A 25374-nucleotide genomic window follows, 5' to 3' on the forward strand; every position below is an offset into this window, starting at 1 on the left:
TGGTGTTTTACAGCTGGCCCACCTCAGCCCATCCATTCTTGATTCCAGAGAGCTGAGGCTCAGCCCAACACATCACCCAGCTGGGAACAGTGTCAGCAGCAGGATCTGGGAACAGACAGCCCAGGAGCTTCTGTCACACACAGATGTCACAACAAGGACAGCACAGCAGTGACCATACAAGAATGTCAAAAAATGCATACAAGAAGGAGGGAGGGGAAATGATGACAAATGATCTCCAAGGAGTGAAACATTATGGAGAAACAGTAAAGAGTAAAAGATAAAACTCCAGTTTCCTTTGAGAGAAGTATGCTGATCTGATCTATGCTCACTGTAACACAGCTGGAGCTGCAGCATGACACACGAGCACTTTGGGGGAAGTTAAATGCATTTGTCTCTTTATATCCAATATCAGACTCTTTCACTACAGTAAAACTGTAAAAGAGGAACATTTATCTGTGTTCCCTGCTGTCAAACCCGGTATACACACACTAAAACATCCCACCTACAAAACTCTATCCCAACCAGACCAGCACAAAATCTTGTATTTAAAAGAAAACTAGCAAATTATAGAGCTTGCTTAAAATTTCATTTATTTGTATTGTAAGCCAAGGGATCATCCTCAACTCAGAAATGCACCGCTCAGCCTCCTTGGGAGCTGTAACAATCAGTGCACTTGTCAAAGAAAAATCCACAAGCAATTCAGTGACAGAGAAAAGGGACATTTTTTACACACATGCTCGTGCTGTGCACACACACACACACACACTGAGCAGTTTCCAGTTTCCCCTGTAAGCAAAATGCTGGTGAGCTCTATCCATTATACCATTGGAAATAACTAAAACACAGGAGAGGAAGGGGAAATGAGGACATAAAGTCTTTGTAAGTATTTACACACCCCATTATTAAGATAAATGAAGGCTAATTAACATGGAATTAGCCACAAGTATGAAATACAAAATGAATTAAAACTGGTTTCTAAGTAAGATGAATATTACAATCAACTACTGTTAAAAATAAAATATAACATAGTTTTGGAAGCTGTAGTGAAATATAAATTAATAATTCTAACAACAACAAAAAACAAAGTTACGTAATTGTTTTAAAACACTTTGGAGAGCTCAAATTATTGTTTTTTTCCTCAGAAAAAGCCCAGCAGGGGGGAGCCTCCCCCATTCTTCCTGCCAGCTGATATTACATTAACAAGAGTCTTCATGTTAAAGCAAGTACTTCATATCTTTAATAGCTGTTGAGAACACAACTCAGTTCTTCCTAAACAAAATGTAGCACCTCCTGTGAACATGAAAAGCATTGCTTTAATCTCTTATCAGTTCATATGCAATAATGCCTTTGTTTTGTAATGAATTCCACTCCTTCATTTGAATGTGCCTGTAGTTGCAGGGTTCTGCTGAATCACAGCTTACACAACCACAGCCTCTGAAACTCCAGAGCCTCAGCACTGAGGCTGCAGCTGTCTGGGCAGCAAGACTTTGCTCTGCAGCTGTCTGTGCCTTGGAGACACCATGGAAATCAGGAATTCGGCCTGCCCAGCATGCAGCTCCACCAGCCTCGTCAGACCTGTGTCAGCTTTACCCTGACACTTGAAAATAAAGACCAAAAGCAAGCTAATACTTTATACAAGCTCTCAGAATTGCAGGCGTAAAGGTTTACCTGTCATGCACTATTTTAAACTTTTTAAATCAGCAGCTTTACCTTATTTTCTCTGCCTTATGGTTCTGAAATCTTCAATACTCATTTGGGTTACATTTCAAACTTCTCTCAGTAGGTAGGTAGAAATGTACTCTTGTTTAAAATTGGCAACTGAAGCTTCAGCTGAAGTTTCAGTTGCCAATTTTTAAACATTTTTCTATTTCAGCTGAAACAGAAAATCCTAAGGCAAGTTGGAAAAGCATCTCTGCTCAAGTTTAAGCGATTTTCTGGGTCCCAGGCTTTCAATCACAACAGTCGAGCTGCCTCTGTCCTTCACTCAATTTACACTCAGGTGGTAAACACTGTGAGATAAGGGCTGGAGTCAGAACACCTTGTTTAACCAAGCTGTGATTACGATTTGCAGCAGGGGTGCAAACAAGGATTCTGTTCCTGTTACACTGTGAGGTCCTGCAGTTCTGCTGTCCCTTACTCCTGTCCCACTGCTCCCCTGCTCAGCTGCCTGCAGCCCTGCTCTCTGCCAGGCTGTGTCACAGACACTCTCGCACTCCAGGGCTTGGGAAAAGCTTGCTGGAACTCCATCCCGTGCACAGGCTCTTATCTGGCAGCCTGGGATGGCACCAAGGTCGTGTTTTCCCTCCTCTCAGGAACTGCCACACAAGGAGAGAGAAATGTGTGAGACAAGAGGGAGACTCCTGGTGTTTTCTTATGAAACCCTGCATTAGTCCTGACTGGATAGGGGAGAATGCCCAAAACTGCAATTGCTCAGAAATCCTATTTTAACTTTGGGAACATATCCTTTCCCTCATCCACAGTCCCCAAGCATTTCTCTCTGACAAATAAATGTATGATACATGTACATGGTATCCCATCTGTGCCAGTTTTCCTTTCATTAGGGGAAGGCTCTATTATCTCACCCTGCTCCTACTTTGCCTGTTAGATACAAAAATGTGCAGTTCTGAGTAATGGCTGATGTCTTCTGCCCAACAGACTTGAAAAGTAACATCATTTTCTCTGCTGCCTCCTTGAAGCACTCCTACACACACCCATAGGGCTTACACCTAGAAAATGCCCTCTGGGAGTGTGCTCTTGGATCACTGCTCTTTAGGAGTGAGTCTGCTCTTGGATAGCTGCTCTGTAGGAGTGTCCTCACTTCCAGTTCCCCAGGGAATGGTCCCAAGCATCTTTCAGCTACTGCAATTTAAATAAGCTCTTTGTGCATATCACAAGATGATGATTATACCTTAGAAATTTAAGCTAAATTAAGTATTTTAAATAAACATCAAAGCCATTTTGTATCCTCTTCCACTTTGAGGCTATTCATTTTGATCCCAGCATAAAGGTCTCAACTTCCCATCCCTGGAAGTGTTCAAGGCCAGCTTGGACAGGGCTGGAGTAACCTGGCCTAGAGGAAGGTGTCCCTGCCCATGGCAGGGTGTGGAACAAGATATCCATGATGGTCCCTTCCAACCCAAACCATTCTAGAATTCTGTGCTTCTGTGATCCCAGAAATGGAAGTGCCAGGCAGAAATACATTTCCATGCGGGAGAGGGGAGTCAGGGGCAGCACTGGCCATCTCCCAAGGCAAGGATGGAAAACTGTCTGGCAGTGGAATACTGCTGTTACTGTGCAGGGAATAGCACTTAAAAGAGGAGGATGGATCAACAGTACTATTCATATGGGTTTGTACTATTCATTGACAATAGTCTTGGACTATTCACATTACCAAGCCAGAGAATACATTCTTAAACTGTAAGGGACTGGAGAGGCAGGCCACAACTGTACTCCACAAGGAAAGGGTTCTCTTGCTATTCTCAGCAACAATCTCAGCAGGCTTCTAGGATTTCCTGCTTTTTGTAATTTCAAGGGTTATTAGAAAATTGAAAAAAAGAAATATTTTAATTCGGAGTTTCAGTAAAAGAGTTCATATTCTTCATTTATATCCTTCATGAAAGACTTTTAACTTCTGTGTAAGAGAGCTACAGTTAGTATCTGTGGTTGGCCCCCAAGTACACAATGACACGACTTTCATACACCTTCTTCATTGTTTTCTCAATTTGCTTCAAAAATACTTGTGGAATTCTCCCACATAAAGTGTGCACTGTATCCAGAAACCTCGACTGCAGAGGGTAGTACAAGGACTGGAAGAGATTGTCTTCAAATGGAAACTAAGGAAAAGAAACAAAAAATAATTTTTAGTTCTCGCTAGTTGTGAAAGGGCATTTTATAAGTTTCTGTAAGAGAAAACCTTCCATTGGTAGGGAACATTTTGTCCCTCACCTGCTGAGTGTCACCAACCCCATCACTTCACACCCTGCCTGCCTGAGAGTGTGCATTGACAAGAATTTTATTAATATAAGGATATTGTAAGGAAACAGGAGTTTTGGCAAGCAGAGCTGCACACACACAACATCCCAGCCTGTGCCTACGGACAAGCTTCTGCCCTCCGTGTGCCTGGAGGCTTGAGGTGCTCAGGGAGGAAAAGCTTTCCCTGGGAATTTATGGACCAGAGCTGCAGCCCCAGCATGAGAAACTCCACTCCAGCATCTTTTTCCTACATTCAGTATTACAGAAAAGCAATTTATCAGCCTTTTTGATTACTATAATACAAAGGAGAAACATTTAAACCACCTCAAATGCATGAGAAGCCAAAGCAACCATGTTCATTTGTGTCTGGTGGGTTTTACCCAAACACAACTACCCAGCCTGATGGCTGGCAGAGCAATCTGAGTGAACCCACCCCGGGGCACAAGGAGTGGCTCTGCGGAGGCAGCACTTACATCCCGGATCACCTCGTAGAGGGCCTTGAAGGTGGGCTGCTTGTCGTCGTGGTAGACGCCTCTGTTGCCGTGCAGGATGGAGACCCCCTCCTCCTCCGCCCCCCTGCAGTTGCTGCCGTACATGCAGTGGTCAGGCCGGTAGTTCCACTGGCAGGGGAACACGTACAGACACTCTGCCCACGCCAGCAGGGCACAGGGAAGGAGAAGAGACACGTCAGACAAGAGTTAAAACAAATTAAACCAGCCTGGGACCGATGATCGGGGAATGTCCAGTCACGTCTTTTGCAAGTATCCCCAACAGAGACACCTCCTTCCCTCATGGGTGACTACACTCCCCAGCTGCTGGTCCTGAAGAGACAGGACTGTTGTTTTGGTTTTTTGAGAGTTTTGAAGTTTTTCTAAAAGTTTTTTATGCTTTCTGATGTTTACATATTTTTACCAGAGTTTTCACGCATGTTTATATAAATAATGATTGTTTTGCATTCTTCTTTGTGCGTGGAGAGAATGGATGGACTGTTGATTTGACCAGTGTGACTGGAGAGGTGGCAATTTCACCCTCCAATCCACTGTCACTTTTGAGATTCTATATATTGCAGAGTCAGAAAATAAAAATCACTCTCTTAGTTATTTTCTTCCCTCTTTTGCATCTGGCGTCCGTGTGTGAGTTATTTCGTGTCGTATTATAACACAGGACAACACAAAATCTGGGACAAGCTAGGGGAGCCCTTCAGAAAGCTGTAGTGGAAGAATCACAGCAGAGAGTACACAGCAGGTGGCACTGCCCAGCACCCTCTGCCATAGAAGGACTTTCTGGAGTGACAGGAGCGACTGGGGAAGCACACACAGCAGTGGGGTTATGAAAAATCCAGACTCCTCCTGAAGCCAGCAAGGGAAAACTTGCAAAGCATATCCAGTGTTTGCTGCTGAAGCTGTCACAGAGGCCATGACAATTTGTTACACAGCAGAGCAAAAGGGGCGGTGTATTTTATCCACAGCCCTCCAAAGAGTCATCAGCCATTAATTTCACAGGTCTAGGTTATTTAGAGATGAGCCTAATTTCTCAAAAGGGTTCATAACTCCCTTTCTCCTGGTGATTTCTTTTAAACTCCATGCACACAGTGCTTGCAATCTGCTTGTCATAAATCACTCCAGTCCCTGCAACCTTTCTGCCTTGGCCCTGGGGAACAATGAATCATGGCTGGTGCCAGCAGGGCATGGCAGAAGCACTGAAGATTGAATCCTTCCCTTGGCCTTTCCCAGCTTCCCGGGAAGCCTGCAGCTGGTCTCATGCAGTTCTTGAAAAGCAGAAGAAAAACTTTCTGAACTTTTCTTTCCTTAAGGCCTCTCCAGCAAAGTTCTCCAGAAAGGGAGAGCAGTCTTTGGAGATGGGCAGAGGGAGCAGCTCCTCAGGCCCAGGGAACAGAGCTCTCTGTGGTTTTAACTCACATCTATAAAAAGGCACCTGCAGCAGTCTTGGCCAATTCCCTCCCCAGCCAGTCTCCACAACCCAGAGCTTAAGACACCAGAAAATCCAGTTTTCTGTGCCAGTGGTACACAGTTCTTTCTTTTTCTTTTCGTGAGCAGTCTGATATTATGCAATTCATAAAAAATTCTTTACCAGTTCTGAGGAAAGGACAGACTGTGGTGCAGAAGAGTCTTCACATGTAGCTTTGATAGAGAACACTCATCACAATATTGAAGTATTTTTGCAACCTTTGTTTTTTTCCTGCACACTTCAGTGAACGGCTTGTGTCTGATGTCACAACTAATCTGGCTCCATATTTTTCTTTCTCCAGGAGACCATACTCCCATAACATTTGTTTATTTTTGGAAATTAATTCCCACTCTATTTTTCCCTAGACTGGGGGTAATCTATGGTGTACCAGGGACACCGATGTTTGACATCTGTCTGCAGTAAACAGATGTTTGCTTTTTGCTTTGCTTCTCCTCACTCCAGCAGTTTGCCTGGATTTGGGTATATCCAATTACCTACCCTGCGCTCCTCAGAGAAAAAGAAAAGGGAGCAGAATAAATAAAGATAATTCCAAACTTGGTTTATTCTTTGGATAAGTTAAGGTGACAAGGTCACATAGGAAACCAGGAGAAGCAGTAGGGATGGATATTCAGCATCCATGTAGAAGTATGAAATGAGGTTCTCAGCTTCTGTGGGAAGTGTGTGCTATGCTCCAGTGTTTAAATCCTGCATTTCTCACCAGCAGGACATCCATGACATCATCTGGTGCCTGCTGAGGCCGGGTCACTCAGCTCAGAGGCTGGAAACTGCTTTAGATGAGATATCCCAATGGCAGTGTCCACTTTCTGTCTGTATTAGCTTTGTTCCTGATTTGCATAAGCATCACAAGTCAGCTGAATTTCAGAAAAATGGGGCTTAGCTTTGCAGAAAGTTTTGCACTTTTACATTCCGATAAATATCTGAAACAAAAACATTTTTGCAGCTACACCCTGGTCCAGTGACACCCTGAAGGACACACACGACATGAACTTCATCCCTTCACTTCATCATTACTTTTACACCTCATTATTTTCTCAAATCTCCAGAAAACAGATTTATATATTCAATGGAACCAAGTCCAAGCCTCATTACCTGCAGAAATATTTGCATAGGTTATAAATCCTTTGAGGATGCAGTTACACAATAACTCCATACCAGAGTATTTATGCATATTACAAATAACAAATAGCAGTTTAAAAAAATCAAGCTCAAGATATTTTCCCAACGCAGATAATGAAGAGTCCAAGAATCATTCCTTACCTGGGTTAAAGTTAAAAATGATATTTAGCAAATCCTGGTCTCCCCACGTGATGTAATTTTTGTACTTTTGGTACAATGGATATAACATTTCCTCCCAAGTCAAGCCACCTGGTATCAAGCTGTTCTGCAGGGCACGAAAACAGAAGTAAGGGATTAATATCATGATCATTGCTGTGGTATCTAACCCAGAGTGGGCACAACAAATCTCTAAGTTCTGCTAAGCCATGTTGGACACCCAGGTGAAAGCTGAAAAACTGCCAGGAAATGCTGGACCTGGACAGGGCTGTAACAGCAGAACTCACTGTGTTTATCTAAACAGGAAAACAAGATCTCCTGGGCCCAGCTCTGATGTCAGCTCCTGCTATTCACAATCTTCCTATTCCAAGTAACAGGAGGGGAAAAAAGTGGAAAATGCAGGGACAAGGTGAAAATCAAGGCATAAAAGCAAGGAAAATTACAGACTAAAGATGATCCTCCCTGGGAATTATGGTAGTAAGAGCAATGCTTGGGGTTTTTTCCCTCCAGCTGTTCCTGTAGCAATGTGGGAAACCCGTGGCATTGCCTGAGGAACTCCTTGGGGTAAGCAAAGTTTTAGCGATTACAGAATATGTGCTCATCAACATGGATCTGTTGTGAAAACGTTCCCTTCTCACTTACACCAGTTCACAGAGTCACTTATCTGCAGCAGGATGCAAAAGTCTACTCACAACAGATGCAAAAATCACCAGTTTCTCAGGGTGTTCACATCAAGTTTTCCAATTTCAAACACAATACAGTGACTGCACTGAATATCCTTGAGTTTGCTCTTTCATGTATCTTTTCAGGGAAATATAAGAAGTTGGGGAAGCCATTTTTAACACTGTTACCAGACTCCTTCAGCTGCCAGTTCTCACTGCTCCAACCTTGATGAAGTGTCATTTATTTTAATAATCACATTCACAGTAGCTTTTGGTATCCAATTACACATATTCCATATTTCTCCGATTCTTTGTATTACGAACTTCATGCAATTCTACACTGAGCTTTCCAAGATGTGAAAAACACAGCAATCCTGAGTTTCTGCACCAGCTGCATTTGCTCTCACCTTGAAGCGAGTGCTGCGGATCCGTGTCAAATTCATCAGCATCACCCCGGAGTTGACGCCGGTGGTGCCGTAATAGGGGTGCCGGGCGAAGCGGCTGTACCAGCCAATCTTGGGGATCTCGTGCTCGGGGGCCATGGCAGCCAGCTGGGTGGAGTTGAACTCTCTCAGGAGGTGCCAGATGTCATCGATGGGCCTCAGGAACAGCACGTCAGTGTCCACGTAAAGCAGGGAATCCACATCCTTTAAAATCACCTGTTTGCGCAGCAGGATGAAAAACAAATCAGAGAGACATCAAACACAAAGGTTATTGGCAAAAGAGACTTTTACTTTAAACTGATCACTTGGAAGAGGCTATTGATTTATCAGCTATATGTAATTACACAGAGGAACAACAGTTATCAGATCATTGGCTTGTTGTTTGCTGTGGGGTTTTTTTCTGAACTGCACAATAAAGCAGCTACAGAGCACTGAGGTTGGATTACCCTTCTTATGATGCAGCAATTCATCGAGCTCCTGAAATACCTGCAAGGACTATTTAGTACCTGTTCAGAAATTACATGTAAATAAAATATATTTACAGAGCTATTTTCAAGATCTCCACTGGCAGAAAGAGTAACCCAGGTAACCCAGGAGACCAGAATATTTAGACTTCCCTTCACATATAATTAATATATACAACTGGTTCACATTAATTAAAACAACCCCATTGATCACCAACATATGTGCATCCCCCTGAAGAACAAAATTGGGTTGTTAAACAGAAATGTCACATTAAAACATACCAGGTTGTATTCTGAGCTCTGTTACCAGATTCTGCATGAGGAATAACCACAGTAAAGTTGGTCAGGTCAGAAGGGTGTGAACTGCAGATTAGAGCCAGGGTATTTCAGCAGTTCCTGCTGACCATGTTCCCCCTTGTGGCTGCCCAAATCCTTACACACTCCTTCCCTAATATCCACGGTGGGACAAATGACCTGCTGCTTCAAGTCTTTGTAAAGTAAGAAAGATCATTACCTAGAGTTGACCACCAGTTCCAACCGCATTTTTTGTTGCTCTTCGTCATTATTTGCTAAAACTGTCCAGAATTTCTGGAAGTACTGAAATTTTCTTACTTTGGTCTAGCCAAAACCCCTATCTACTTCTCTCTCTTTCTTTGAAAAGCAAACCCAAAAGGTTTTGGATTTTCACCATGTAGAACACAACAATCACTCTCTCATCCAACTGCAATGACATTAATGACAAACTCTCCTATTTATGCAGGTTAAAAGAAGTTCTACCAAAGAAATTGAGTTTTACATAAATTCTAATGTATTGTGACTGAGGATTACCTGTGAAATAAGAGTGAACAACATTAGGATTGATGGGTGAAAAATATCACCTCTAAGCATGCTCAACAGGAACCCACTAAGATGCCAAATCCGTGAGTAAAGACTTAAATGAGATTTTTCACCTGACTCAACACATTGGGATTCAGACTGACATTTAGTCAAGTTTAACAAATCCCTGACCTGTATTTCTGACAGGATAACTACACGTTCTTCCTACAGAACAGGGCAAGCAGGAGAAGGAACTGTCTCTGCATTTTAAACAGAAGTTAGGGTTACAACAAACTCTAAGTAAACACATTCAACACAGCCCAGATCTCTCTATAGCAATACAGCATTTCCCCACAAAAACCCCACAAGCCAGCACGTGGAGGTATCAGTAAGTAAGTGACAAAAATTGTTCAGTAATACACTAAGAGCTCAAAGTAAATATTTGCAGATGTTAAGTATCCTCAAGCCCAGTATTAAAAACCAAACCAATAAAAAAGACAGCTACTGTAAGAATAAATCAATAGAAGAAAGACAGTCTGAAAGGAAGAAAGGTTTTCAGTTTAAGGACATCCTGGGTATTGTGTATTAATTATTTTGCAGCACCTAGGATCCCTGATTCATAGGGACCTGCTATGTGAAGTCACATAAAATCAAAATACAATAAAAAAAGAAAAATCACCCCCAAATTTAGTCTGAGACAGGAGGTAACACTGGAATACAAGCAGAGCAGACTTTGCCTGTGGATCCAGAGCACACTGCAGACCATGTAAGATTTTTGTCTAAGGGAGCCCTGGTAAAAAGGCAAATTAAAGCATTTTCAGCAGGAAGAACTCACCCCAGTTGAGGGGGAAGTTTAACAGGTACCTACAGACCCTCCTCATCCCTCCCAAGCATAAGTGACAGCCTGGCCACTGCTTCTTCCAGCAGAAAAGCATTCTTTCAGCAGCTTTCAATACGCAAATAAATTTAAATCTGTGGAAGTCTATGGACTGTTATAATTTTCCTACAGATTCCAGCAGGTATTTCAGCTCTTTGTGCAGTGCCTACCAGCACCTGACCCCACCTTGTATTCCACCTCTCAGGAGTCACATGCTCTCCTTTCTGCTGGTTAAAAGATTCTTCCTCTCTCCTGTGTCCAAGGTGTTGTCCTGCAATGACACCCGAGTGGCTAAAAAAAGAGCTGTGCTACCTCCTTTAAGCCCTTCCCACTTTCACATGTTGAGTGTTAAGACTCCTTTAAAAGCTGCAGATGTCAGTTTGAATTGCTCACATCTCTCCTGGCTGTGCCTTGGGAAGGGGGGGATTTAATTTCACCAACTGCAGCTGTAGGCGTTCCTCACAGAGCAGGAGCTTGCAGTGCAGGTTAGAGTGACACAGTGACCTAGAGCAGGAGCTGTGCCAGGCTGTGTCTGGAGGACTGAGCTCACACAAACCATGCAGACACACCTGACAGCCTGGGATTTTGGAAAGAGATGGCCAGAAACATGCCTTGCTCTGCTTGTCTTCCCCTTGCTCTGCAGGCACTTACAGCTTAAAAGTGTGATTTTTTTTTTTTTTTTTTTTTTTTTTGCAGCAATACAGCGTATTCTTAGTAAATCTGTCAAAAAGTTCTGCATGGAACTGGCTATATTTAGCCTGGCACTTCACTTAAATGCTCAATTATCTGTAATTTGATTTCACAACTTCTGTCTCCATAGATTCTCCCTGTCTTAGCAAGGTTGGCAAAGAATAACACGCTCCTCAGTAAACACACACTGGTGTACTGTGAAGCTACCTAAGGGTTTGTGAGGGCTCATGTGGCAGCTTAGCACAGCTTTACCCAAAATTAGGGACAAATCACTAAGCTTAATGCTAGAGTAACAGTGCCACAAAGTTGAGTTACTAAACCTCATTGTAGTAAGAGATTAACTCAAGTTACAGCAGAGACTTTTGTCTAGCTAAGGCCCTGGCATCTATTCCCACTGGGCTGGATACTTGAGCATCCCTCAAGAGGAAAGATGTAACACAGGGATATTGCTCATCTATCTTAAAAGCTCTTAAGTAGATTAAGTGTTTTGAGAAGGGCTCTAAATGTTCATCCAAAAATCATCCAAAAATCCCTTAGGCATTTCAGGATACTTTAGCTGATTGTTTTGGTAGCTCCAGAAGAGCAGCACAGAGACAGCTGCAGCCAGCCCTGAGGGACCAACATCCCTGGGACCAGAGGATGTTCCTCACCTGCTGTCTTAACACCCGTGTCAGGAGCACAAACCAGTTCCCAGTGTCTGCTGAGAGCACTGCCCTCCTAGTTTAATGCTAAAGTTTCACCCTGTGCTTACAAAAAGATCTACATCTTCCACCCTGTGTCTCTACAAATGCCCTGGATGGTTTTGTTGCAGCAGAGTGCAGCAAGAGATTGACTTGTGAGATCACACAGAGGCTCCACCTACGTCCCCTGCATCTAAGTGGCAAATCAGATGTCTCAGAATGCCTCTGAAAAAATGCAGGATGATGTACAGTCTTCCTTTATATTTTGGAATTCTGGGTAGAGTCAACAAGTTGGGAATGTGCACTTCAACCTGTTGCCCAGGACAGAACAGTTCAGTACTGCAAATTGCAGGGTCACATCCCACAGCTCTACTTTCACCACTGGGTAAAACCACTGAGAGGTTCTTACCCAATTTTCCCTGAACACATTCCTCAGACCCTCCTGTCCACTTTCACATGCCTGCTGGTGCTGCAGAGGAGATTTCTTTGGCAGGAAAAGCACTTGTGAATCAAAGACTCGCATTCCACTCGGGCTTAGCATTATCAGGAGCAAGACAATTTGCACAACTGAGAGCTAAGCAGTTGATAACTACTGCTCTCCTGGGTCCTCCCTAAATCCAGGCACATTTCATGCTGCTGCAGGGAAAAGTGCTCAGTACTGAGAAGGACGGGAAAAAATAGCCTGATATTCTGCTGGCATTTATTAAAAAGTCAAACTAGTTCTCTAAATAGTGAACTAGTGAACACTTGGAACCCTGTGCTCCCACTGTGTGCTTACAGTTCAAGTGGGATATCAGAACCCATTATCAAACACCAAAATACCAAAGTAATGGCTGGAATTATCCATAAACAGCCTCAGGTTGTGCCAGTCTGTGAACTCGAGCACCAAACCTTGAGGGTCCCCAAGGACATTTGCCACCTCAGCTATGATGGCAGCATGTTTATTATACCCACATCAACTCCGTGTCAGCTGCAACTCCTCTTGGACAGCCCCTCCTACACAAAGCCATAAACCTCAGCCTGACCACACGCAGCATTTTGCAACTGCCCCTAGAGAAACAAACATCTACAGCTGCCCCCTCATTCTGCTAACACAACAAACAACAGTCTAATATTCCTTTAAAAAAGTTACTGGAGAACTTCAGCAACGTGTGAGTGACAAAAAGGAATCACTAAAAGCACTGCCCAGCCTGAAGGAGTCAGCATGAATACATAACCCCCTTCTGTCATCAGAACAGTGGAGAAATAAAAGTTAAAGTCATTTTTATGATTAGTCTCCCAAAATGACAGAAAGTATCCCAGAAGAACAGAGATTTCTGTTTACCCAGGACATCGTGACACTCTGTATGGAACAAACTGAGCTTAGGGATTATCTTCCAGGTGATACAAATATTGACTCAGGGGACGGGAGGATCCCTGCTGCAGTTGGAGTTACTTCCAGCCCATCTGGCCTTTGTGCTGTTGATAGTCCACCCCTAAATGGCAGATCAGCAGAACTGCTGACAGCACATATTTTCTCACATATGTATTCGCAGGCTACGTATCTGGACATGCAGCTGTCTCTGATTGCTTCCATCTGAGAGGGGAAACATTTCTTTGTCCCCCCTCCACTTCTCCTAAGACAGCGATGAAGAAATCTGGATCATGTGAACAGCTTGTCACTTCACTGGAGTCACCCCAATCAACAGCAACCCACGAGATATTTTTTTTGATAGATGTTCTCAGTTCCACAGAAATTGCTTTATGCAAACGTTCTTTCAACTTCTGATATGCAAAATTGGTATCAACACTTCCCTTCTCTCCAACTTTATGACACTGAGTATAATATAACTTTTCAGTGAACTTGAAGAGTCCAGGATAGACCAAGCTCTTTCATTAAATCCAACTTCAAACACACTGGAATTACTACCTTAAGGGCAATTCTAACAGTCTTGGAAAAAAGAAGTAAAACTCAAGGAAAAGGGAATGCTGAGAGCATCAGTTTAAGGGCTAACATATGGAAGGGAAGATGGTGGGTAAAGCAGGCATGTTGTAAAGAATGTTATTTACAAAAGGCACGCAGCTTCTACCCCAGAAGATCTGCCCTGAGAGAGCTCTCACATTCTCTCTGGAGTCTGGAGAGTCTGGAGAGCCTGAGAGGCTCATGGAACCAGAGACAAATCAGAAACACACATCCTTTGTTAGCCAGGAAAAAGCCAGGCTGAATTTCTGAGTTGTTTTTTTTTTTTTACAGTGTCTTAAAGCACAGACTAAAATTATCTTTAAGCAGATGTTTCAGCCTTAAAATGGTTTTAATATTATACCAGCAAAGCTTCCTTTCTGTGGAATTAACCTTTTCCTGAAGCAATCTACTCAGAAATCCAGGTGCCTTACCGGAAGAAACAGGCGCTGGGCAGCACATGGTTTGAATAACTTTTTCCATTCCTGAGCATTTCCTACTGAGAAGGTTATTGGGTAAATGTTGGACTCAAACTTCTTAGTATATGAGGAAGGCCACTCCTTTAACTGAAAGACATGGTGGGAGGAAATCAGACACTACACATTACAGAGCTTTTGTAAAAAAAAATGCATGCATAAGGAATTTATAAGTGTGTACAGTAAGCAACATGCTCAGCTGCTACTTGTTGATAATGTAATTTTTCTCAGAGATCCAAAACTTGTAACTATTATTTATTTATTTATAACTATAATTAGTTATTTATTTACCAAATGACAAAGAAACTCACCTTTGTCTCAAATTCAGGCTTAAGGGAATCCTCGGCAAAGATGTGGAAGCAGAGCCTCCTGTTGCTGAAGAGAACTGCTGATTTCAGCATGATCAGCGTCTCCTCCAGCCGGTCCCCACATGCCACCACTGCCAGATGCATGCACTGCAAGGATGAGGGCTCCTGTGGATGTTTCTGCTCTCCAGGCTTCCTGAAAATGCAAGGATAGGCACATAAAAATTACTGTGGTAGACATGAAGAGAATCCCCCATTAACAGACATCAGGGTTGTTTTTTTCTTCATCGTTTTGCAAAGGATCAGGAGTTTTTTTTCTGGTTAGATATTTAGAGAAGAAGAAAATAGCATGGTAGTTTCTGTCCATGGTATAGATCAATAGTGTTACAATTATAAGATAAAGAGAAAGGCTATTTTCTGTTATTCCTGCATTTCTGGGTTTGCAAAAATCACTGCACTACAGACACAGATAAAGCCAATTTCACAGCACCTCAAACCAGACACCACCTTGCTCTGTGCAAATGACAGCTCTTTCCCCAGCCCAGAGGTCACAAAGCCAGAACAGAGTTACAGCTACCCAGCCAACTTTCTAACACAATGCAGATCACACAACTGCATCCAGCAACTTCATTTCCAAGCCCATAATGGCTAGACTGGAAGAAGATAGCCACACTTTTTTTAAAAAAACCCACTGCATCCATATGTAAATTGTTCTAACAGTTAATTAATTTTGCTATTAAAGATGCATGCCTTAATCCTGGCCTGAAGATACTGGCAAAGTTTCAAAGGACTGTTCTCCATTTCACCCCATGGAATCCATGAGATTTTGCTAAAATAGAGATTTTTGAAAACAAATACAGTTACATATCCCAGATGAATCAGACTATATTCCAAGGGCCAAACTGTGGGATTTTCACTTAGCACCCACCTGTGTGGGCTTTAAATATATTTCATCCAGATATAGGGAACACAGTAAGAGGCACAATGAAGCTTCCTGCTAGCCAGAAAAATCAGTTTCTCCTGGGGAGTTGAAGACCTTTTGAAAGCAATCTTTTGGTTCTGTGTTTAGTGTGGAGGTAAAAATTGCATCCTCGAGGAATGCTTGCACCATGGTGTATCCACATTCCAACAGAGATGGCATTTAGCCTCCATCACACAGGATGGAGCTGACCAAGCAACTAAATCCCAGGCACAGTAATCATTCCTGGAGAGTTCAAAAGGCAAATCATTGATCACTGCCTGCTCTGGACATATCTCTGAGCAGAGGACATCAATCCCAGCCCTGCTCAGAACACACAATTACACACACACAATTAATCACTGGAGTTAATGCTAGAAACAGAAGTTCTAAATAAGGAGAAAAATTACAGTTTTAAGCTGTTATTATTTTTTTCCAGACACTGACGTGCTGCTCTGTGTAACAGCAGCATTCTACCCTTCAGAGTAACCCACCTCTGTGTAAAGGAGCACCAGGCACTGGCAGTTCACTGACTGTACAAAGCAACATGTTTCATTAAGGGTTTAAAATCTTCTGCTATAATCTTAATTAACCCCCAATTTCATCAGTGTATAAATAATGGAATATTACATCTATGTGAAGTGGTATTTACTTTGCAACCTATTAGTGTAAAAATCGCTGAATTATTGAAGGGAATAATTAGCTGCTCACACAGATCACCTTTTCCCCCTTCTCTCCATCTGTGTAATGTTTCCCCTTAATTGAGTCTCTAAATCAAGCCATGCACAGGCTGGGAGCTGCTTTGATGTAGATTCTGGCAATGGAATTCACTGGGAGAGGGACTAAACCCTGCACTTCTATTGCAACATTTCAAAACTCCACACCAAAGCACTCAGCTTTCCCGGGCAGTTTTAGCCACAGTGAGCTCTGCATTATGCAGCTGTTTTGCAGGGAAAAAAATGTGTAGACAACACTTCCGAAGGACAGACTGTGCAGAAGCAATCCCTGGTGAAAGCAGAATGCCTGGAAAGCCCATGGGAGTAGGGATAACAACAGACATCCAACATAGACACCGTGGAGGAGAAAGCTGAGCCTGGGAGGTGAGGAATTACCAACACTGCAGGGGTTCAGGAGCCTGGAGTGGCCTGAATTGGAATAATCATCCCAGAAAAAGGAGCTATTTGAACTACATCAGTCATAATCTGGAACACTGAGGGCAATAATCAGTGAGAGAAGTAGCCATGAGGTACAGAAGAATTTTGGGACACAACATTTTGCATCTTCTTTGTAAGTACATAAAGAAACTTAAGAGGACAGTGAAAACAGAAGTGAGCTGCAATGGGAGATATAACAGTGCCACAGCAGGATGCATTTGACTGCAATTTTAACTTAGGCTTTAAAAAATAGCAATTATCCAGAAGTCTGAGAAGGGGCAGATGTAGAAGAGGCAAAGTCAAACTGCCTGGAGGGCAAACAAGCAGATCAAGGCAAAGAACATCCCAGCACCCCTTCCCTGCCCTGTTCATGCATGCACCCCATACATGGCAAGGAGAATGGAAAGGACAGGGAGAACAACAGCTGGATGGAAGGACATCCCTTGAAGATGTGCAGGACACAGCCAAGCTGTCCTACCTGTAGAAGGGGAACAGCTGTTACAGCTCTAAGAATTTCCCACCTCAAAACTCTCCCAAGACATTAAAAAGCCCAAAGATCCACAGAGTAATGCAATTATTGTCATTAGCCAATTCATTTAAATTCATTCCGTTATAGTTCAACTTGTCTGTTATGAACACACTGTAGTTGGATTTTATAACCTAAATTAAACGTTTAAGCACATTGAATGCAATGTACAGACCTGGGCCCTAAAGTTTGATATGTTTGACAAGAACAAATACACAAGCAAAGATTAAGCACTCCAGAAAGCATCACAAAATACTTGCAGAACACATCCCCACAGAGTGGCTGAAGACTGAATTCCGTAAGATGGAGCACAATAAAATGTTTACAGCCAAGACCTCCCAACAATACAGAGCAACTCCCATCCAGTTGCTCACTCGTATTTTATTTACTGAATACAATTTCTTCAGAAAGGCACTGACACAGCAGGAGCAGCCTGAGTGCTCAAGCACAACAGTGTGCATTCCTAGGTCTTAAAGTTTAGATTACATGTAATTTTCTTATTAGTCACAGCCAGTGTCTCAAACATAATTAACCCAAAACCTGTCTAAATCAATCCAAATCCATTCAAAATAATGCATTCCCACCTCATTACAGAGCCTGCTAATCTATTCAAGCCTTCAAATTTATTCCTGAAAGATAACGCATGCAGACGCTTCCAAAATGCAATATAATTGTTGATTTTTGAAACATTCTTCCCATTATGATCTCATTTACTTTTGCAGCACAAACAAGGGTAGATTTAGGCGTTGTATCAAAACTGGTGATTCACTGAACAGGCTCCTTCCCTGACAGCCACCCCTGAGTCAGCGTCCCAACAACAGCCCCGTGATGTGAAAAAACATTTTCTTGCACACTTTCAAATACAAATGTTCTTGTTCTTGAAATACAAATGTTTTTAAGTCAACCTTGCTCACTTTGCAGCAGTTGCACAAAACCAACAGGAGCTGCTGTCAATCCAAAAATGGCTGAAGTTTCAAACTTCTCCTACCACTCAGAGAAAGGGAAAAAAGCCACTCAAAAACAGAAGAGATGTTTCTCTCTCCTTTTATGAAGTGGGTTCTTTATGAAACAAGTATGAAATACCTTAGGGTTTCAGCATGTTATTACCAAACTCAAGCCAAACTCGTATGTCTGTGCACACAGGCTGTGCACACAGAAAGAAAAAGTATCTTGACAAGTTGCCATGCAAGGGATGTTTTGCATTGGAAAAGTTACTTTCAGGGACCTAAATGTGCTGGTGAAGGTGAAGATTCCCTTCCCCTGCCTTGCCATGCTGGTTTAAGAGAGAGCATGGTCACATCTGCCCTTCAAATGTAAAACAATCCTCCTTTTTGATACTTTGTACACATGGGTTTGGCACGTATTTAAAATTCTTCATATAAAAAAGTCTTACCAACGGCATAGAACTTGCTACTTCCAACAGGAATGAGCAGTAAAACCACCACAAAAAATCAAATTTCAAAGCTAACCAGAACCTTACCTAGATTTGTCAAAATTATCTAATGACCAAAGCAGGACACATGAATGTCATTGCTAACATTTGTGAGGCACCAGCCAGCTAATGACATATGCCTACATTAAACTTTATGTATAGCTTCTTTTGTTAAAAGAATTCTGCACTTCTTAAAACTTAAAACCTGATGTCTTCTGATATTATGGGACAACAGAAAGCAATATTACAAATCCCAGTCAAAATACAATTCTTCTTCCCTGCACGATGCTGATTCTCATTAAGCAAACACAAAGTTACAGCTGTTTCTGAGCTGAGCTCAAATCTTGCATCCTCTGACAAACCAACCTGACAAAGCTGAATTTAAATGTTTTACATTCACACAGACAGAACTTTACTGAAGTTCTGTTAATCAATTCTGCAGTCTCATGTACACTGTGATCACCTCACAAGATCTCACAGTCCTAATCAGATTTGTTGAATGAATTCATCCTGAATGAATCAGTTAGATAAGGTGGGATCTCTTGCATCAAATAAAAAAATGATGATCCTTTGCTCATAAGGAGGAACTAAAATGATAATCATGGCCTGTTTCTTACAATCCAAATTCAAACCCCTAACAGTGCTTTCAGTTTAGCTTGGATCAGGCTTTTTAAGCCCAGCAGATCCCAACACCTGATGCCTTTCCAACAAGGCAAGCATCACCTCCGCTTGAACCACTTATGTCACACCCTCCCCACAAAAATTCTTTTTTTATGGATACCCTCACCTGAATAAATTTTAGTAGTAACTAATATAACACAGAATCTTTCAGCAAATGGCTGAACAGGACCTACAGAATTGTGCTTTTCAGTTATACAAACTCCTGCTGGGGCCAATGGTGCAGGATGACGAGGGAAAACCCCACAGACAAAATTCTGAAGAAAATGCACACTTTGAATACTAAATTCATCCTTTTTTTTTTTTTTTTTTTTGCTGTTGTGTTGCAGACCTTGTAAAAAGGACTTGCAAAGTCAACAAATAATCAAAAAGTTAGATAATGTCAAATTGTGAAACATGAAGCGCTTTGAAGTGGAATGGTTGTTTACACTCTCTGGCAGTTCCACACTTTCCGGGCTCCCTCCTTCAGTGTTCTTCTTGATTTCCATGATAATCACAGAGATATGCCTTAAAGAAAAATGACTTCAGGAGGTACAGTTGCTAGTGGAAATAATCCTGCTTTAATACCGGCATTTAAATTCTGTCCGTGGCCCACTCTCAGCCCCAGAAAACATCTCCTGCATTCAGTGGGGTAACAATGCTGGGGAGAAACCAACTGCTTTAATAAGTTAAGGAGTAAGAGCTCAAGAAACAGGAATAGTCTTTCATTCAGAGCATCTCTGTGAAATCATGAATCAGAGACACAAAGACATACCAAGTTAATTAGATATATGAGGTCACACTGGCCATAATATAATTGGAATGCAAAGGGGAAAACAAGCCCTCCACCCACTGAAAGCTGCCCGTTCTCAACTAATTAGTTTTTTAAAAAATACCCTGCCTGTAAGGTGCTGGGACAGGAAACACACCACACCACGATTTAAAACACCTTTAAAGTTCTGCTGAATTAATTTACATCTAAAAAACATTCAAAACAAAAAGCTCGAAAGCTTAAAATCTGCCAGTGCCTCCGCAACTTGGAACCCAGTGGCACCACAGGGCAATGAGGAGCCGCCTTCCCTTTTCCCTTGGCAAACCCGCAAAGCGCAGCTCCCGAGGTGACAGCAGCCCCTCACTGCAGACAGCGAGCACCGCACTGCCCACGTCAGCCTCCGAAACAAGGCCAGGACTAAGGGAAAAGCCGCTATTTCAAAAGCTGCTCCCGCAGAGGAGGGAACCCCCGCCCCGCTCGGGCACAGGAAAAACCTTTCGTGGCACCTCTGGCAACTACGCTGCCAGGGGAAACGCGCTGGGGAAAAGTTTGTACTCGCGAACCTCAGCAGTTTGCACAAGCGTCTCTCATCGCCGATCACTAGCGGGGGAAGAACATCTGCGAGAGGGAAGCGCCCGGCGCACCGGCACCAAAGCGACACCGCCGAGGGGACACGAGGGGCTGGGCACGGGCACAGCGGCCGGGGGAGTCCCGAGGGCAGGGGCCGGGGCACGGAGCCGCCCCCGTTACCTGGCGCTGGCGCTGCCGCCGCCCGCGGGGCTCCTCCTCGGGGGGCTCCGGCCGAGGCGCGGCGGGCGGCGGGCGGGCGCGGAGGGCGCGGGCGGCGGGGCCGCGCCGCCCGCCAGCAGATAGAGCAGCAGCAGCACGGCCAGGCACAGCAGGGCCGCCGCCACCTTGCAGGGCCGCCGCATGGCCGGGTCAGCACGGCCGCATGGCCGGGTGCGCACGGCGGCACGGCCGGGCCAGCAGCGCCGCACGGCCGCGTCCCGCCGGCCGCATCGCCGGAGCCCGGCCCGAGCGGGGACGTGGCCGCACGGCCCGGCCCGAGCGGCGCGGGGCGGGGCGGGCCGGGCCGCGCCTACCGTACTGCCTGGAGTAGCGGCCCGGCCCCGGGACCGCCCGGGCGCGGCGGAGCGCCGGGCCGTGCCACGGGTGGGGTGCTCGCTAACGCGGCACGGCGAGCAGCGCCGGGCACGGGCCGCGGGCACGCAGAGGGACCTTTGGTTTCACGGGTGGGCAGTGCTGGGACAGCGCGAGTGCGATCAGGAGAAAAAGGGGAAGCTCGTCTCGACAGCGCATTTCCTCTGCCTGCGCTAACGGGGAAACCGAGCCTCCGTCCGCCTTGCAGTCCGAGTTCATCCCTTGCAGCCCCAGTGTATCCCTTGTAGCCCCAGTGTATCCCTTGCAGCCCCAGTGTATCCCTTGCAGCCCCAGTGTATCCCTTGCAGCCCCAGTTATCCCTTGCAGCTCCAGTGTATCCCTTGTAGCCCCAGTTCATCCCTTGCAGCCCCAGTTCATCCCTTACAGCCCCAGTGTATCCCTTACAGCCCCAGTTCATCCCTTGCAGCCCCAGTTCATCCCTTACAGCCCCAGTGTATCCCTTACAGCCCCAGTTCATCCCTTACAGCCCCAGTGTATCCCTTGCAGCCCCAGTTCATCCCTTGCAGCCCCAGTTCATCCCTTGCAGCCCCAGTTCATCCCTTGCAGCCCCAGTGTATCCCTTGCAGCCCCAGTTTATCCCTTGCAGCCCCAGTATCCCTTGCAGGCAGTGCGCACTCCTCGTTCCACCTGCACCGAAGGCAGGTAAACGATAAAGTGCAATACTTGTAGAAGGAACAAGGCGCTCACTCGCTTGTGGGTGGCTTTGTCCCCGTGTGACCCATCCTAGCCAGTCTGCTGTGGGACATCAGCAGAAATGGCAACACTGAGTTTCACAGAACTAAATCCTGCTTGGGGTCATTATCTGATTTACGACCTTGAAATGTACAGAGTGACAGAAATACAAGGACTCTTGCTGCCCCATGGAGCTGGAGCACAAGTTGTGCAAAGAATGGAGACACCAACATTGGAAAGGGGACAGAAGGGAAAGTGGAGCCTCACAAGTTTAGTACAGCAGGAGCCTCGTGTCCCTCGTGGAGCCACTGGAAGTGACAGTGGCATTCACTTGGCAGTGGAACTGTACAGCCTGTCCATTTTACACTGCTCACACCACAGGCCTTCACCAGTGCTGTCCCAAAATGTCCTTTGCCTTAGCATCAGTCCAAATGCAATGAACAACTACTGTTTCAAGAGTTTGATCCAACTCGGATTGTGGCCAGATATGAAAATGTAAATTACTTCATGCTAAGAGAAAATAGCAATAGTAAATGAGAAACTACAGCAAAACCACAATGCATAAACATATGCTCTTTCCCAAGAATATAGGGACTATAATAACACCCTACCAAACTTTATACTGAATGGAAAAGACTGAAATCCTCGAGCTGTTCAAATGTGTGATTTTTGTATCATCAATACAATCGCTTTCTTCTCTAGATTTGTCAATTACGCCCTCTTAGTTATTTTGTTTTGGATTACCATTTCCAAGGTTGCCAGATTTACTCATTATTAGCAATGTAGAGCCAATTCTGCCTATCAATTGCAAAGCTTCATGTTTCTATTTCTCAAGCAAACAGCAAGTTTTCCTAATTACTTGCCCAAAACATTGTAGATAATGCATTTTAATTCTTCTGTGCTCCATTAAATATATACCAGCCAAATTCCCTTCATCAGAAAGATGCACTGAAAGATGTAGCCTTTGTAAATTTCCAAATAAAACATTTTCATGTTTTATTATTATTAATTATTAATTGTTGTTTATTATTATTATACAAATTCAGTATATATTTTACAGAAGAAAGCAATACTCATTCCTTGGAAATGCTACTTCATCCTTTACTTGGATGGAAAAGCAGAATGGCTGATGCACCACTTTCTTCACTAAAATCAATATATAAATAGTTCTGTTACAAGGAAAGTATTAGCAAAAAAAAAAAAAAAAAAAAGAAAGAAAAAAGAAAAAGAAAAAGCTGGGAGTTCTTAGGCTCTAAAAAACTAATTCTGAGGCAGTCTTGGAGAGTGTCAGACAAGAATAAATTCTCAGATAAAACTTCTTTATCTTTCACAGGCATGTCCTGCAAATTTGAATTTATCCAGAGAAGATGGTGCCTACTGGTTCATAATGCAGCTTCTTGTCCAATATACTTATTGCAGATTAATTTGTAAGGTCTAAAAGTTAATTAGTGCTGAAGTTCTCTGGAAATGCATCAAAACTTTCTGAGGACATGACTGAGGCCTCGGTCCAAAACAAATCAGCATCTGAAACAAGATATCATTAACTTCTTAACATAAAAAAAAAAAAAAAAACTTTTTATATGCGACACATCTTCGGTTTCTGCATGTGAAAAACTGGGACACAAGGAAGTTTAGGCTGAATTTCAAAACCATCCATCAATTTTAAATCACTGGGGAGAAATATCTATTTTGAAGGAAATTCTTTCATTTTTGTGCAGTACTTGAACTGCTGGTTCAGTTCAGTACGTATTCATTGGATTTCCAGTCTGCAGGATTGTTTGTTTACTCTTTCTTTTTTTTGCTTTTAATAAAACTTTATTAGGAGAGGTTACATAATTACACTTTTTCCCTCTAGGAAAAATATTTGAGTGCATTTCAGAGGGGGCAGTAAGACAGTCAGCAGCATTTTAAAATACAGAAAATTATCTACAACCAGAATACCACTCATGGTCCAAGGGCAGAAGAATTAGATTAATTCTATACTAGGTGATATATTAAATAAATTACAGCTCTTAAACTAACTTTTCTGCTTGTGGATCTTCTTGTTCTTCATGCTGAATTTGTTTTGATCCATCAGGATCTGTCCCCTGTTCACCCTGTCAGTGTTTGCATTAATCCAGTAGCTTAGAAGAGCTTTATGTAATTGGGAATTCCTACTCTGACAGCGCTCGCGGGGTCACCCTTCTGTTTACTCATCTTCTACCTTATCTGCAGCAAAGGAGAAGACAGAGGAGTGTAAACACAACAGAAATAGCACATTTGTCCACAGGAATTAGTACTGGATTAACCAGTGGTGTCACAGGAAAGAAACAAACCATCTCCCCAGCACACTCAAGTTCAATTTCCACACTTCTTTATGCAAAGCAGCTGCTGAAATAAAATATGCTCAGTCTGTGTAAGATGCCTTATGCAATCGCAAATAAGAACTCATTCTTTTCATTTGTCCAGACGACGGATTATGACTTTCACCCTGAACGACCTAGCTTTACACAGCCACTCTGCCCGCATCCATACCGCCCGCTAATCACTCCCTTTCCAACAACTCCCGCAAACATCAGGAAACTCCACCAAATTTACGGGCAGCGAGAGTTCACAGCAGATCTCTGCATTTCGGCGCGTGCCCCGCAAAGGAGCAGAGCTACGAACACCGAGCGGCGGGGCAGAGCCCGCGGGGCCGGAGGCGCTGAGGGGCGGCCATGAGGGCAGCGGCGGCAGCGGGGCGGGCCCGCGCGGCCGCCCATGCGCGGCTCCGCCTCGCTGCGGGCGGGCGCGGAAAGCGGCGGCGGGAAGCGGCGTGGGGCTCAGTGAGTGACGCGGGCGGGCACGGCCGGGGCTCCTCCCGGGCGATATTCCCGGGGTTCTCCCGCTGCCAGCCGCCTTCCCCGAGGGTTCTGTCCCCTTGCAGGGCCCGCTGCCGCGTGGCTAAGGGAGGGTGCGGCCGCAGGTCGGCGCGTGGCCCGGTGCGACGGCACCGGCGGGAGGCTGCGTTCAGTTCTGGGCTCCTGAGCGCAGGAAAGACAAGGAGAGGGTCCGGCGGAGGGAGCAAAGGTGCTGAGGGGTCTGGAGCGTCTCTCTGATGGGGAGAGACTGCGGGAGCTGGGCCTGGTTAGGCTGGAGAAGAGAAAAATGAGATTAACGTGCATAAATACCGCCAAGAGGTGTCAGAGGACGGGGCCAGACTCTGTTCGGGGGTGCCCAGCGACAGGATGAGGAGCAGTGCCCGTAAAATGAAACGCAAAAAGTTTTGCCTCAACGTGAGGAGGAACTTTGGCATGGCGAGTGGCAGAGCACGGAGCGGGCTGCCCGGGGTGTGTGGAGCCTCCCTCCCTGAGGACATTCCAAGCCCACCGGGGGTTCCTGCTCCAGGTGACCCTGCCTTGGAGGGGTCCCCTCAACCCGAGCGGCTCTGTGTTCAACGCCGAGCCTCGCATGCACC

The 25374-nt window shown here is 44.3% G+C and overlaps 2 protein-coding genes and 1 long non-coding RNA gene across 7 annotated transcripts in view; 1 reads left to right on the forward strand and 2 right to left on the reverse strand.

The window, feature by feature from the left end:
• Positions 1–573: 573 nt before the first annotated feature.
• GXYLT2 (glucoside xylosyltransferase 2) lies at positions 574–21069 on the reverse strand. Of its 2 annotated transcripts, none has more exons than XM_053953985.1 (7): positions 20835–21069; positions 14592–14781; positions 14239–14370; positions 8303–8554; positions 7219–7342; positions 4446–4618; positions 574–3833 (listed from the first exon to the last, which is right to left on the reverse strand). In XM_053953985.1, the coding sequence occupies exons 1-7, from the start codon at positions 21014–21016 to the stop codon at positions 3651–3653; spliced, it is 1236 nt and encodes a 411-aa protein (XP_053809960.1). In that variant the 5' UTR covers positions 21017–21069; the 3' UTR covers positions 574–3650. The 2 variants fall into 2 exon arrangements, with proteins under 2 accessions (XP_053809960.1, XP_053809961.1); XM_053953986.1 differs by lacking the exon at positions 20835–21069 and adding an exon at positions 20648–20692.
• A 2045-nt stretch (positions 21070–23114) lies between these two features.
• Positions 23115–24638, reverse strand: LOC128794326 (uncharacterized). Of its 2 annotated transcripts, none has more exons than XR_008433055.1 (3): positions 24516–24638; positions 23961–24146; positions 23115–23462 (listed from the first exon to the last, which is right to left on the reverse strand). It is a non-coding gene; the product is annotated as an uncharacterized LOC128794326 (long non-coding RNA). The 2 variants fall into 2 exon arrangements; XR_008433056.1 differs by having other exon boundaries at positions 24507–24638.
• A 25-nt stretch (positions 24639–24663) lies between these two features.
• The window catches only part of SHQ1 (SHQ1, H/ACA ribonucleoprotein assembly factor), a 38584-nt gene continuing 37873 nt past the window's right edge, over positions 24664–25374 (forward strand). For 2 of the 3 annotated variants that reach the window (XM_053954084.1, XM_053954086.1), the window contains exon 1: positions 24664–24742. In XM_053954084.1, the coding sequence (XP_053810059.1) occupies positions 24678–24742 (65 nt within the window). In that variant the 5' untranslated portion in view covers positions 24664–24677. The other variant, XM_053954085.1, reaches the window with a different exon arrangement.

The sequence above is a fragment of the Vidua chalybeata genome, chromosome 12 (genome assembly GCF_026979565.1).
Source record: "Vidua chalybeata isolate OUT-0048 chromosome 12, bVidCha1 merged haplotype, whole genome shotgun sequence".
NCBI lineage: Eukaryota > Metazoa > Chordata > Aves > Passeriformes > Viduidae > Vidua > Vidua chalybeata.